Source organism: Lactuca sativa, chromosome 4, assembly GCF_002870075.4.
Source record: "Lactuca sativa cultivar Salinas chromosome 4, Lsat_Salinas_v11, whole genome shotgun sequence".
Classification (NCBI taxonomy): domain Eukaryota; kingdom Viridiplantae; phylum Streptophyta; class Magnoliopsida; order Asterales; family Asteraceae; genus Lactuca; species Lactuca sativa.
In genome coordinates, this window is record NC_056626.2 from 67,919,072 (window position 1) to 67,933,614 (window position 14,543).

The 14,543-nt window shown below is 35.0% G+C and overlaps 1 protein-coding gene across 1 annotated transcript; it reads right to left on the reverse strand.

Annotated features, from left to right (window-relative positions):
- Positions 1-6,804: 6,804 nt before the first annotated feature.
- Positions 6,805-9,628, reverse strand: LOC111906999 (mechanosensitive ion channel protein 1, mitochondrial). Its single transcript, XM_023902783.3, has 7 exons — positions 9,497-9,628; positions 8,374-9,103; positions 7,996-8,273; positions 7,799-7,899; positions 7,611-7,718; positions 7,315-7,536; positions 6,805-7,145 (listed from the first exon to the last, which is right to left on the reverse strand). The coding sequence occupies exons 2-7, from the start codon at positions 9,054-9,056 to the stop codon at positions 7,053-7,055; spliced, it is 1,485 nt and encodes a 494-aa protein (XP_023758551.1). The 5' UTR covers positions 9,057-9,103; positions 9,497-9,628; the 3' UTR covers positions 6,805-7,052.
- Between the last annotated feature and the right edge of the window lie 4,915 nt (positions 9,629-14,543).

A 14,543-nucleotide genomic window follows, 5' to 3' on the forward strand; every position in this document is an offset into this window, starting at 1 on the left:
CTACCCAGTCTCCGATTTCCAGGGATTCTTATTTGAGTCTTCCACTGATCCGGTGCCTTCGATAGTACGGGCCCAATACTACCGACCACACCGTATCAGTATTCGTCCCAAATCTTCCTCCCCAAATCCCGAATAACGAGTACTCTACTTCTAGTATGCACTATTTACTTGCACGCTACCAAATATCTCATATAAGCAATCTCCCTAGACTAAGGCATCACAAAACAGGCAATTCTATTCCTATCATGTATACCTAGTCTTCTAGCATGCATAACAATTCATAATTCAGTGCATAACATAACATCGTAAGGTATTCTGGGGATCTTTACCGTTCGGACGCTGGCTGCTCGTACACACTGTTCCACCCTTGTTTTTACCGCCTTGCCCTTTATAAAATGTTACGTCCTTATCATTTTTAAGAAAAAGTTTTTTCCTCAAATCCCCGGTCTGAGTTCAGTTGCACCCAAAAGTACCCCCGAATCCCTCAAACCAAGGCTCTGATACCAATTGTAACAGCTCAAATTTTCAAATAAATTTTTCGTTAAAACAAAACATCATTATTCGACAAAAGGGTTTATTCCAAGTTTATTTCAAAATATAAATAATAAATCTCCAGGATCTTCAACAGTGGCAGTGTGTACGTGTCACGCCGGCGCCTTTCCACGGTCATCACTAGTACCTGAAAAACATAAACAACTAGTAAGCATAAATGCTTAGTGAGTTCCCCAGTATACGACTTACCCACATACGCCTTCCGGCCCGGATCTTTCGATCCACATAACATTGCCTTCCGGCCCGGATCTTTCGATCCACATAACATTGCCTTCCGGCCCGGATCTTTCGATCCACATAACATTGCCTTCCGGCCCGGACCTTTCGGTCCACATAATATATATCGCATATAAGCACACATCACATATAAAGCATCTACCTCTCTTGACATAGCATGAATATAACACACACGACCTTCCGGTCTAACAGTCAAACCCTTCCGGGTGAAGTATAGTGAGAAGACTCACCTCGTAGTACGCAGGCTATAACCTCTTCGAGCTACTCGCACACAATCCGCTAGTCCGCAGGTTCCCTATAATACCACAGCCCTAGTTAATGATCTTATCAAACAAGACAACTGACCCCTCTAAGATATATACAGGTCAACGGTCAATCTTGACCGGACTCGTCGAGTGCAAAGGGTAACTCGACGAGTATAGACATCCTGACACCACTCGCCGAGTCTGAAGAACGACTCGACGAGTTCCAGTAGATCTTCAAGCTACTCGCCGAGTCTGAAGAACAACTCGACGAGTCCTAGTGAACCTTCAAGCTACTCGCCGAGTCTGAAGAACAACTCGGCGAGTTCCAGTGAATCTTCAAGCTACTCGCCGAGTCTGATCATTGGACTCGGCGAGTCCTCGCCATGCAGTCAATCCGCTGCCTCCTGTATTTCGCATGATTTCGAAGTATATAGATATAGGGCTTCCTGGACTTTCACATATACTATTACAGGGGTTTTTAACACTTATAACAACAATATAATCCAACTAACCCTTAATTGGGTTTCCTAAACCCTAAACTCGCATACAACGTAAAAGTTACAGATTTCGATCCGAAGATTACCTGGAAACGTGTTCCCTGTGTCTCCAAACCTCAAGTACTCGATTCCTTTGATCACCACCTTGCTCCTCCTTGTCTAACAATCTCTTCAAGCCTTCTCAAGTCCTCTCTCTTGCTTCAGATGCTCACACACTCCCAGGGGATCTTCAACCGGCCAAAAGACGCGACATGACGGCCATAAGATCGTTATATACGATCAGAAATGAAACGGCTAGGGTTCAACTGAAACAGCGTCGACTCGCCGAGTCCCTTATTGGACTCGTCGAGTCCAGTCGCGCGTCTGCGACCAAGACCATGGCCCTACTCGGCGAGTCGTGCACCAACTCGCCGAGTCCCCTCCTAAATGTTCCCCAAAAATAATTTGAAGAAATACCTGAAATTCCGGGCTGTTACACGTCGACCGGCGCCGCTCCGAGTTAGAGTTTCAGGTCGATGACATGGTACTCCTGAAGGTCTCGTCGTGGAAGGGTGTGATTCGCTTCAGGAAGAGGGAAAAATTGGGTCCCCATTATATTGGGCCGTTCAGGATCATTGCCAGGGTTAGCAAGGTAGCTTACAGGATAGAGCTGCCGGAGGGGCTTAGTCGGATACACAACATCTTCCACGTTTTGCAGCTGCGAAAGTGCATTATGGATCAAGAGGAGGTGGTGCCGCTGGATGATATTCAAGTTGATGAACGCCTAAATTACGTAGAGAGGCATGTGGCCATACTGGAGAAAAAGATGAAGATTATAAGAAATAAGGAGATACCTTTGGTGAAGGTACAATGGGAGCATCTGAGGGGGTCCGAGTGGACGTGGGAGCCGGAGGCTGAAATGCGGGAGCATTACCCGGAGTTATTCGCTGCAGCAGACGAAGTCTAGTTCAAGTGGGGGAGAATTGTAACGCCCCGTTTCTCAGGTATTGATTTAATGTGTGAGTTTCTTGATTTCAAGGGCTACTCGACGAGTTGATTGCCCTACCCATCGAGTAGCAGTGGGTTAGTCCACGTATTTTAATAACCTACTCGACGAGTAGGAGCTGGCAAATGAAACCATAAATCTCAGGGTTTTGCACTCTATTTAAAGGATCATTGGCCTCCCCCAACCTCCCCTTTACTGCTTCTTTTCCTTCTCAAACCCTAATCGAGTGTGTGTTCCATTTGTGTATTTTTGAGCTTGGAAGAGGATTTTGTGGAGAAAGGAGCTTGGAGAGCAAGTATTCAAAAGCAAGGAGCTTGTGGGATCTAAAATCTACCTTAGTGGGCATCTTTTGGAAGGTATAAATCATACCCTGACTTCATTTCATTCTAGATCCCCTCTTTGGACAAATCCTAGGGTTTTCATGGTATGATTGGAAGCTTTTCTTGTGTGCAAGTTAAGATCTGAAGTTGTAACTTCAGAACTGAGCTCCCTTGGGCTTCTTAGTCCATAAAGTTTCCAGATTGTGCAAGGATGAGACTTTCCCAAGGTGTAAAGCTCCATTGGAAGCTTAAATTGGTCATTTAGGGCCTTTAGAGCCTTGCATGTGCATAAGTTTGCAACTTTATGTGATAAACGTGCCTTAGAAGCTTGGATCTGTAATCTGGAACCTTGCCATGGCTTAAAAAGCATCTGCATGGAAAAAGATGGTCATGAACTCGACGAGTTGATGAACAACTCGGCGAGTCCGTTGAAGATTGCCTTGAACTCGGCGAGTCGTTCGAAGACTCGGCGAGTCGGCTAAGGTTTCTCCCAATTCTTGGACACATATGAACTCGACGAGTTAAAGGGGAACTCGACGAGCCAATCAAGGATTTCACAACTTCTCGAGTTCAGGAATGACTCGACGAGTCGGTGAATTGCACTCGACGAGTCGAGTCAACATGGACTAAGGGTTGACCAGTTGACTTCTGCAGGTATTCTGGTAATTCGGAGATTTATGAAAAAGGTTTTACGGTAACTATAGGTGGTGGAGTTCACGTTGGTGATCCAAGAGTTGAGCTTTCTAGTTTCAGACGTCAGTTGCATGGTGAGTTATCCTCACCATATCAATAGAGTCTAAGGCACCAAGGCCGGCCTTATGGATTTGTATTTTGATTATTATATAATATGTGCATTGTTTCGCATCTTGTTAGTTAGGATGGTGATATGCTTATGCTTAGTGATTGGGTTCGGTCGATATCCTAGTTATAGGATTATGCTATGATATGACCTCGGTAGGTCGGTGTCCTGGTTTAGGACGTTGTTATGCTATTTTATCTGTTAGATCGGTTTGTCTGTTATGATGATAGCCTATGAATGTATGTGCACACGTTGTTTGATTTGGGTGTTGGGTTTAGGCGGTCCTGCTTTGTGCTGAAGGCCAACATACCCAGGGAGGCCCGGATAGTCTACAAAACCCAAGAGGGTATGTTAGTCAGACCGAAGGCCCGGCGAGCGGTCTGGATAGGCTGAAGGCCCCGCTAGGCGGTCCAGACGTGCCGAAGGCTCGGAGAGCGGTCCAGATAGACTGAAGGCCTGCGAGGCGGACCAGTCAGGCTGAAGGCTCATTATGCTTGTTGTTTAGTTATATATTTATATGGCATGGTTATGTGGTTGGTATTTTGGGGGATAGATCAGTAAGCTTCAAGCTTACAGTTTAAGTTGTTGTTTCAGGTACCTCTGGTGATCGCGGGAAGGCGAAGGTTTGATCGTACCGCTCCTCTCGCTTTTACGACTTTTATGATTTGATACTAGGATACTTTGATAACTGTATTTTGAAAACAAACTATGTAATGACCTAATGGACGAAAATGTTTTAAAAGTTTAAATTGGCTTGAATTTTTGGGTGTCACAAAATTATACCTACAAAATATTTTGGATTAATTCCTAATATTTGAAAGTGTATAATTTTATCATATAATTAAAACAAAAATGAACATAGGGATTCCGCAATCCTAACGGATAAAAAAATTTGAATTCTAACGAATAGAACTATATCCGTTAATGTAGGCATAATTATTTGTCAAATTGTTTCTCTTTCTTCTGTGATCTTCGCATAAATAGGGCATTTAGGTTCCCGATTCCTCTTTACTTCTTATAGCTCTTTTTCATACGCTATCGATTATCCTAATGGTAAAGCTCTTGCTCATTTCTTCTGATTTTTCTTTTCCGTTGATCATGGGCAAGAAAGTGTTTCGTTTTCATGCTAGCATCATCGCTCTTCCCGACGATGATTTCATCGATCAAAAGATTATGTCTTATGATGAGACTTGTTCTTTTGATAACGAAGACATTGAATCCCTGAAATCAAATGGGGATTTTCCTTTTGATGCTACTTTTAAGTCTTTCGATCAGCTAGACTTCATCTCCCCCACTTGGATTTTCTTCCTGGAGTACCCTTTTTCTCTAGGTTTGATGTACCCTTTTTCTGGTATCATCTCCAAATTTTTTAAGGTCACCCAATTCTCCTATATCCAGGCTATGGTAGGGATTTGGATGATTCTTTTTTGGATCGATCATCTGAACCATGCTATTGATCTTGACATTGGTCTATCTAAGTTATCCCATGTCTATGATCTTTCAACCTTCAGAAATTCTCGTTTCCTGCTTAAAGTTAAAACCAACAAGTCACATCTTATCATGAAAAAAAACAATGGTACTTGGAAAAAAAATATTTTTATTTTTACCTTTTAATATTTTATATGTTTTATTTTTAAGTTTTATGATCAAAGTTCGAGTTCAAAGTTTAGTTAGAGTTGTCGGTCTTACAATGTTTGATCGTTAAATTAGAAATATTCTGAAAATATCTGTTGGTGATTTATTATCAAGATATGAAAGGGTATATATTCATTTTATAGCCAATAACATATTGCTAATAAAACTTACTTTTTATACATTTATTTAATTGTTGTTATTTACTATTTTTTAGTTCGGAATACAAGTGAGTTTCCTATTGAGTTGAAGGCCATGCTCGATAAAAAAAATGGTTTTCAAGATTGTTGTAAAGACCTTTAATTTTGCAAGATTTGGTCGTACTTACAACATTTCCAAGTTAACAGATAATGTTGACATTATTTATGTTTTGGAAAAAATTAAGAAGAAGAGTAAGATTGAACATGTAAAAATACACAAGCTTAATTAATTTACTACATACATATTTTAAACATATTATTTTATTATATCAATAGTTTTTTTCATTATTAAACATTAACTTACATATTTATTCATCATTTTGTTTTTATATATTTACCAAGTTTTAATTAATTAATGTTTAATGTTTACAACATTATTGTCATCATCATTTTATGAATACGTGTGTTTTTATTTATTTGTTTATATATTAAAATAGTTAATTTATTTATTATAGATTTTTGTCTTTATGTAAAAATATTACTAAAAAAGCATGTAATGCTCACCAATATATATTATTTAAAAAAAACTTTGTAATACACGGGTCTCACACATCTAGTAATAATAATAAAGAAATAAAATTAATGACCATATTATGCCAAAAGAAAGTAAGAAATAGAGTCGCACGCCTAGACCTGGCAAACGTGTCGTGTCGTGTTGTGTCCGTTACGTGTCAAGACATTAAATGGGTTGAGAGTGTTTGACTCTAACCCGACTCATTTAATTATCGTGTCGTATCAACCCGTTTATTTTTATGTCGAGATTCGGGTTAAGGTTTAAACCTTATAAATATGTTATGTCACGTAGGGTTGAAAAAGATTGAAAAGTAAGAGTCATGGAGAAAAAAAAAATGAAAAAGCGAAATGCTTGAGTTGGGAGGTGGAATGGAAAAAAAATTATGGTAAGTTTTAAAAGCAAAACGGAAAGAGTTTGGAAAACAAATGAGATAGGTAGTGAAAGAGAGTAAAATTAAGTCACTTTGAAAGTTTGAATTTTACTTTTAATTCTTGAGTTTGGGCTACTACAAATGTATGATATTTAAAATATTTATAAAAATATGAAATTTATAAAAATATATATAATTAAACGGGTCATATTCGAGTCATCTTCGAGTTGAAAGTCTTGACCCTAACCCTACTCATTTAATTATCGTGTTGTGTCGTGTCCATCTGTTTACATAACCGTGTCGAAATTTCTTACCCAAACCCGCTAATTTTGTATCGGGTTGTCGTGTTGTGCCAAGTTTTGTCAAGTCTACACACACCCACATGACATTTCATATATATGATCTTTCATTTGTTGGAATTATGGGTGACATTACCATAATTTGCAAGGGTGATTGAAGACACATCTAAAACCCCATTTGAGTATCAAGATAATAATGGAATGGGTTACAAAACAAAAGTATAGTATTTTCTTGTCATCAAAACGTCAACCCTATACATAAAAATATAAGCAAAAAGGAATGTTATCAAACCAAACGCGGATGTACATGGAACGAATCTCTTTAGTATTTGGGTTCCTCCAGAGAGGAAAAAGGAACAAACTCTTAAATTAAAGTATTCCTTTGAAGATTCAGAGAAATCACTATGTGTTAGCCAATGAGGCACCATGCTTTCTGATTATCTGAATTGACTGCAGAAGAAGATCCTGCTCTGTTGAAAATAACTTGTCTTTACTCTACACAATCAGACAAGACGTTAGCTTCAAAAACCAAAAGAAAATATTACATCAACTTAATAGCATATTGTTGTAAGTTAAATATTAAGGTTACATTATTGCAGTGAATAGCATACAATTCATAAAAGAGTTAAATGCAAGGATGATTTGTTTATATTTGTACACATACCATCTGTTTTAGATTGCATCCAAGAGTAAGCTCCACAAAAGATCTTTCCACTCGAGACAAATAACAATACGGCTGCTCTTTTTCCAAGAAAACATTCAAATTTAATTTCATCATGTTCTTTATTTCCTCTGATATGGCAGGGATCTTTTCATACTCATCAATTTGAACAGGAATCTTGGACACCATTACACGCCATCCAGCCCGTGATTTGTTCACAATTGCCTACCAAAAACCAAAAAAAAAAAATTTTACAAAATTAAACATTCAAAGATAGAGATGAATGAACTAATGCTCACCTGACTTGAAAACAAGGAATTCGGAACTACTATAGGAAACTTTTCTGCACTAAGCAATGAGGTGGTTGTGAGTCCCATCTCCATAACTTGACCTTCCACAGATCCAGCCTGCAACCAAATAAAAATTAAAATAAATAACATAATAACAAATTCATAAAATAAATAACATAAAATTTTTATTTAATTACTTTTATCGTATCTCCAATTGAAAAGGGTTGTGAAAGTTGTACAGACAACCCACTTAGGACATTCCCAAGAATGTCTTTAGCTGCAAAAGCAGTTGCAACCCCTACAAAGATATAAAATAACAAGTATTACTTTTCAAATACATGTTTTGAACAATTTATTAGGCGCTGTATTATTTAAAAAAAAAAAAAATACTAACCTCCAATTCCTCCAACTGTTAAAATAGATTGCACAGCCACCCCACAGGCTTCAGCTAAAGCCATACCACCAAGAACAAACAACCCAACAGAAGAGATTTTGTCCAAAGTCAACAGCTTATCTCGGTCAACACCCACAACAGTCTTCATAACCAAAGCACGTGTTATCACACTTGTTTTCCATCTATGCAAAAACCACACCAAACAAATGATAACAGCACCCCTCCACACAGGTGCGATATACTGTGATGCAATTGTTGTTGGTGCCACCATTACGCCTCTATAAACCACAAATTAACATTATATATTGATATATTATTAATATTAAAGTTAAAAAAATTAATTTATACAAGTAAGCAAAAAAAAAAAAAGTTACTGACATTTGAGAAAATGCCATGAAGGTTATGAGAGATTTGACTGGAGACTCTAATGCACCCCAAAAACTTTTCTCATAAGGTACTGCACCCCACAGTGATCCTACTGGTAAGATTGTACTTGACCCTTCTGTTGAGTACTTATGGAACCTTCTAAATATCCTTGGCAAGATTGCCCATGCTAAAATGGTTCCCATTATGGTGCCACTAACAGGAACAACAACATCACGAAGATATGGATAGGTATTGAGTAATTGTTCTACATGAGGAGTCACTTCATCTAAAGCTTCTTTTGCCTTTTCACCAGTTTGGGATGCAACATTTACACTTGAGGCCCAAACCTCCTTCGCTTTATGAAGCAAATCATTTCCATCGATTCCACTGGTATCGTTGATTCCTGATCCAGTAGAACTTGAAGCAGATACATCTTTACTTGTGGATGATGAGTATAGACGATGATTCAAGAGATGTGTAGTTACTAGAAGAGGAGAAGTGCTCCAAAGGTGCAGGTTTGATGATTTGGATGAGATTATGTCGACATTGTTGCTTGTGGTTCTTCGGGTTGTTGAGTAGTCTCGGCCTATGCAAGTAAAACACGGTCTTGCAGTTGCTTGAGCTTGATTCAAAAATCTGTTCCTTGCATACACCCGATGAGAAGATTTTGGGATCAAGGACTTAATTGAGGTCATGATTATGCATCCAATTGAAACCCTAACTTGTAAGAAGAATCCTATACCTAAATCAATCAATAGGAGACAGATGAGTAGCACATTCGTGAAAGTAAACGAAATCTGAATTCTAATATTCAAACTAGAGTTTAAGATCAACTAAAAAACAGAATTACACTAAATTGATATAAAAAATCAAAAATCTAGACCTAAAGTATGACGAACTCAATGGTTCAATTTTTGGTATGAACAGAGCTGCAAGATTACTTGATAAACATGATAAAATTGTATTCTGGTTTTATGTTTTAGAAAATTTTCACTAGATCCCAAAGGTTTAGGAAGTATAGGAAAAAGAGCCTCTGCATCTCAAACACTAAACAAAATCTTCTCGTATATTTACCGAGAGTTCATCAAGGAAAATCAAAGCCTTCGACAGCAAGGCGAGAAAAAGATATCCTTACCTGTATTCCCATTGCTTTACTCGGACTCACGTCGACGGCTAGATATGACTGTGCGGAAGACTCGAAAAGGGTGAAGACTATTATTGAAGAGGAAGAGATATTGTCCCAAAATGTAAAAATCATTATATATATATATATATATATATATATATATATATATATATATATATATATATATATATATATATATATATATATATATATATATATATATATATATATATATATATATAGAGAGAGAGAGAGAGAGAGAGAGAGTTAGGTTCAAATGTTTTCACTATCTATTGTGCGCATGTATGATTGATTCTGGACCAATCATTTTAGTTATTTTAAGAAAGTAATTAATGCATATTAAATGCTGAAGATGTAATTAATACATATTATATCTTCAACATGTAATATGCATTAATTATTTTCTTAAAATAAATAAAATGATTGGTCCAGAATCTGTCGAAGCTATTAGTTTTATTTCGGCGAATATTTTGTTTCAGTGATTACAGTTTGCATGGGGGATTATGTGAACAATTTATATGCAATATTGTGATACCCATCAATACAGTGACAAGACAAATTATTAACAGAATTGCAACATACGTAATGGAGATGCTTAAAACGTACGAATCAGAAAAACATATGAATGTACTCATGTGTTGGCTACCAAGCCATTTTCTTGTTTCCTTTAGGATTGAAGAACCGAACCGAGACAATCTTTTATGTATGTATTTTTAATTATTGATTTTTTGTTAATCAATTTGATAAAAATAAAAATTGTAAATGTTTGGAGAAGAAATCAACAAAATAATGAATGAAGATATAATTATGTGGGAATGAAAAACGGAAACTTCGTTAAAGTGACTTTCCGAAAAAATCTAAGGTCAAATCCATAAAAACCACTATGACTTGATTTAACTATTGAAACCACTACGCCCTCTTCGTTGAAGACACCAACTATTTTTTTCCTTCAAAAAATCATTTTAAGTGTTTCCTAGTATTAAATTGGAAAAGCGGTAACTTTTGCTGTCAGCTGGTAATTTTTGTTGTCCATCTAGTAATTTTTTGTTGTCAAATTAGTCTAAAAGTGGTCCACTTAAATATTTATTTTTCGACAAATTAGTAAAAAAGTGATCAAGTTATATGTTCAATTTTATGTCAAAATAATTATTTTGTGTTGTTAAAAAGCTAAATATTTTTTATAGTGGTATTATAAACAAATGAAACTTTATACCATAAATGTTAGCAAATATAACACAGACTATCCAAACCTTGTTATAATATGAGTGTCCAATGTTATTTCAAGAATGTGACTTTGTTAAGCTGGAAGTGTACATTCAAACCATTTTTTTAATCGACAAAAAAAAAAATCCAAAACGGTTTTTGAGAACATGTTTTTCCAAAACATGTTAGTTTATAACCAAATCACTGGTTAGTAATAGGTTTGTATATATATATATATATATATATATATATATATATATATATATATATATATAGAGAGAGAGAGAGAGAGAGAGAGAGAAAGAGAGAAAGAGATAGGTTCAAATGTTTATAGCAAATATTGTGTGCCTAAATGCTCCAATTAGAATTTAGGAAAAAAGAAATCATTAATTAAATAATAAGGGGTAGCTTAGTCATTTTACCTTTATAAACCAAAAGTAAATGTTGTATATTTGGAAAATCATTAAATTAATATCACATATATCCTTTTTAAATCATTGTTTCATCTTAGTAACCCTAATCCATTCTCTTTTTTTTCTCTTGCTCTCTCTTCTCACCCTTTATGATCCGTTTCTTTAATCAAGGATTCGGAGGGAGAGAAAATTACACTCACAGAAGGATCGGTAATGGCGAAGGGCGTGAGTTCGGCAGCCGTGCAAGCAGAACAACTTAAGCAAGATGGAAATCTCTATTTCAAGAAGAATCGGTTGGGAGCCGCCATCGATGCTTATACCGAGGTATTCTCACAACTGGATTTGTTTTAAACCCGATCATTTTGTGATCGTGATCTGTTTGATGATATGCTGCTTTCTTCCTCTTGGTTTTTCAAATTTCCAGGTGATCACTTTATGCCCTGATGTTCCCGTTTATTGGATTTGGGTTTGGCCGTTGATAGGAGAACTCAGTTTGTGCCACGATTCGATTTAGGTGATTATGGTTATTTCTTGGCAACAAACCCACTAACAACACCACTGATATTGTTGTTGGAATCGCTTTCAGTCGGAGTGAAAAGAGTGTTTATCGGTTTTGAATACAAAACCTTTGTTGAAGTGGGTATCCTGAAGTGCTAGAAAGATTTCGTTATCAAAAGGGCATGTACGTGGATGAAATTGATCTAAACCCATACATATATGTATATATTTCAATTTCAAGTTTTTCATCCATGTTGTTTCATTTTTTAAATCACAGTTGTATGAACTTCTTTTAATTTATTGGATTGTTGGAAAGAGAAAGAAATAAACAAATGTAGAGATACATTCTGAAAGATACATGGATTCATGTCATTGGTTCACATCAAGGTGAACTTATGATAATTCCACTTATGTTCATGTTGATTATAGGTATCCTATTAAATTACTTCTATTCCTGTTTAGAATATTTAAAACCATTCTGCAAGAATAGTTTATTCTGTAAGAATATTTTTGTTGTATTCTGAAAGAATTGCAATTAATTATTTGCATGTTTAAGGTGCAGTTGTTAGGATGATGCAGAAATGATGAGGAAACTTATGAAAAAAAGATATATGATACTTCATTCTCAAAGAATGAAGAAAAACAACAATATTCTTTTAGAATTTCAAGATTCAACATCCAAAAACAGCAATATTCTTTCAGAATTCAAGAAGCAAACATGGCACACGATAGTATTCTAGCGGAATGTTGTTATTTTTTTTAAGAATGTTATTCATTTTTGTTTATATTCTTTTAGAATTTTTATAACTATATTAAAATGTATAAGACTTTTAGTCTGTAAAAATATGTATGAATTTGTATTTAAGTTCGGATGTATAAGAATATATTAGAATGTTTGTTATTTGAACATCTTATTCATGAATTTTGTCTTTCTTCAGTAATATTCTGTTAGAATAAAATTCTGAAAGAGTATCATTCTAACAAAAAATATTCTGATAGAATAAAATCGGTAAAATTTGAAATTGAATTAATTAAAAAATTCAGATTTTTGTAAATTAGGATAATTAATCATCCCTAAAAATCCGAAAATTTCCTTTTATAAATGTAGTTAATTGTCCAAAATACCCTTTTGATAAAAATTGTGTGATTATATGATACATACTACCCTATTGTAATATCATAGACCATCAGATCATGATTGTTGATTCTATTCATCCGATGGTCCAGATTTGTGCATTCTGGCACACAATAGTTACTAGAAACAATATAACCTAACCCTATATATATATATATATATATATATATATATATATATATAGGTGATAAGGAATATACATTACAGCTCCACCTAAGCTTAGGTACTAAACCTCTAAAATATGTCGTTTTAACATGCTAAATTTACTCCGTTTGGTTTCACTTGGTAAATATATCATTCTCCATAACATTTCTTTCTTTCATTATCGTTTTATCATCTCCGTTTTCTTTCCTCAATTATCGTTTATTACTTCATCCAAGTGAACATTACTAAACCCTAAATTTAAACCCTAAACACTAAAGCTAAACCCTAAACCCTAAACCCTAACCCTAAACCTTAACCCTAAACCCTAAACCCTAAACCCTAAACATAAACCTAAACCCTAAACCCTAAATCCTAAACTCTAAACCCTAAACCTAAACCCTAAACCCTAAACCCTAATCCTAAACTCTAAACCCTAAACCCTATTGTGTCGATCTTGAATTTACATCTTGAAGTATTAATCGTGAATCCATTAACCGTAATCTTTATATAGTAAAACAATGTATTTTCAAGAGGTTTAGTACCTAAGCTTAGGTGGGGCTGTAATGTATATTCCCTTTTCCCACATATGTATATATATATATATATATATATATATATATATATATATATATATATATATATATAAACAGTTTTTATACTATAACCAAACTGAAGCATTTTTTTATCGAAAAAACCGGTTTTTAAATCAGTTTCACTTCAAAAAAAACCCAAAAACCAAAACCAATCTAGAAAAAACGTGTTAGAAAATCGAATCGGTTTTAAAAAACAAAATCGATAAATGTGCATCTCTAGTTGCAGCAAGGACCATTTCAGTAAATAAGGGTTGAATTACTATTCTATATGATCAGGTATCATTCCAGCTCATATTTGGTAGAAAATAACACATAAAGGACATATCAGTAATTAAATCATATTTGATAGTTTAATATTATTAACCAGATAAAAGAGTAATACATTATGATGCACATAGTCTAAGCTTCTGTATCTTTTCAATTGCTCTTGTAATTGTAATACACGTAGCTAAAAGAAAGATATACAATGTATTCACAAATGTATAATTTTTCTTCTATCAACTAATAGGTATGACACCAAACGATCAGTTTGTTGCCGATTTTCGTAAAACTTTTCAATTTACAGTCAATTATACATAGGTAAATCTGAAAATTGTTGATCATACATACATATATTAGATCACACTTATATAGAGAGACCAGATAACAGACAAACTCCAATATTGGATTTAGGCCAATTTACTATAATTTGGTTGAGATTTGGAAGTACAACGCTATAATAGGAAGAAACAAAAAGCATGGTGCCAAAATATATAAACAAACAAATGTACATTGCTATATCTTGTAATTAACCCTTTTTATTTTTTTATTTTTAAAAGTAAAATGTCAAAAGATACAAACCAATGAAATTACAATGTTACAATTGGTACTTCCTCAACTAAATGTACCATATCTTCAATATAATGCTTGAAAATCATACTTTTTCCCCAACTAAAAATCAAGTGATTTTAAAACACACCTTTACCTATATGGTTTTACAATTTTACCTTCAACTCAATTGTTCTTTATAAACCGGTTCATGCCACCACTCATTCTACACTCCTCAAAAC

What these genes read in the sequence shown, in the direction of transcription:
- LOC111906999 (XM_023902783.3), bottom strand. Translation starts at nt 9,056, where the DNA reads ATGACCTCAATTAAGTCCTTGATCCCAAAATCTTCTCATCGGGTGTAT. An exon ending in CAATTGGAGATACGATAAAA is followed by an intron (nt 7,719 to 7,798) that starts GTAATTAAATAA and finishes ATTTGGTTGCAG; the next exon opens with GCTGGATCTGTGGAAGGTCA. An exon ending in ATTCCTTGTTTTCAAGTCAG is followed by an intron (nt 7,537 to 7,610) that starts GTGAGCATTAGT and finishes GGTTTTTGGTAG; the next exon opens with GCAATTGTGAACAAATCACG.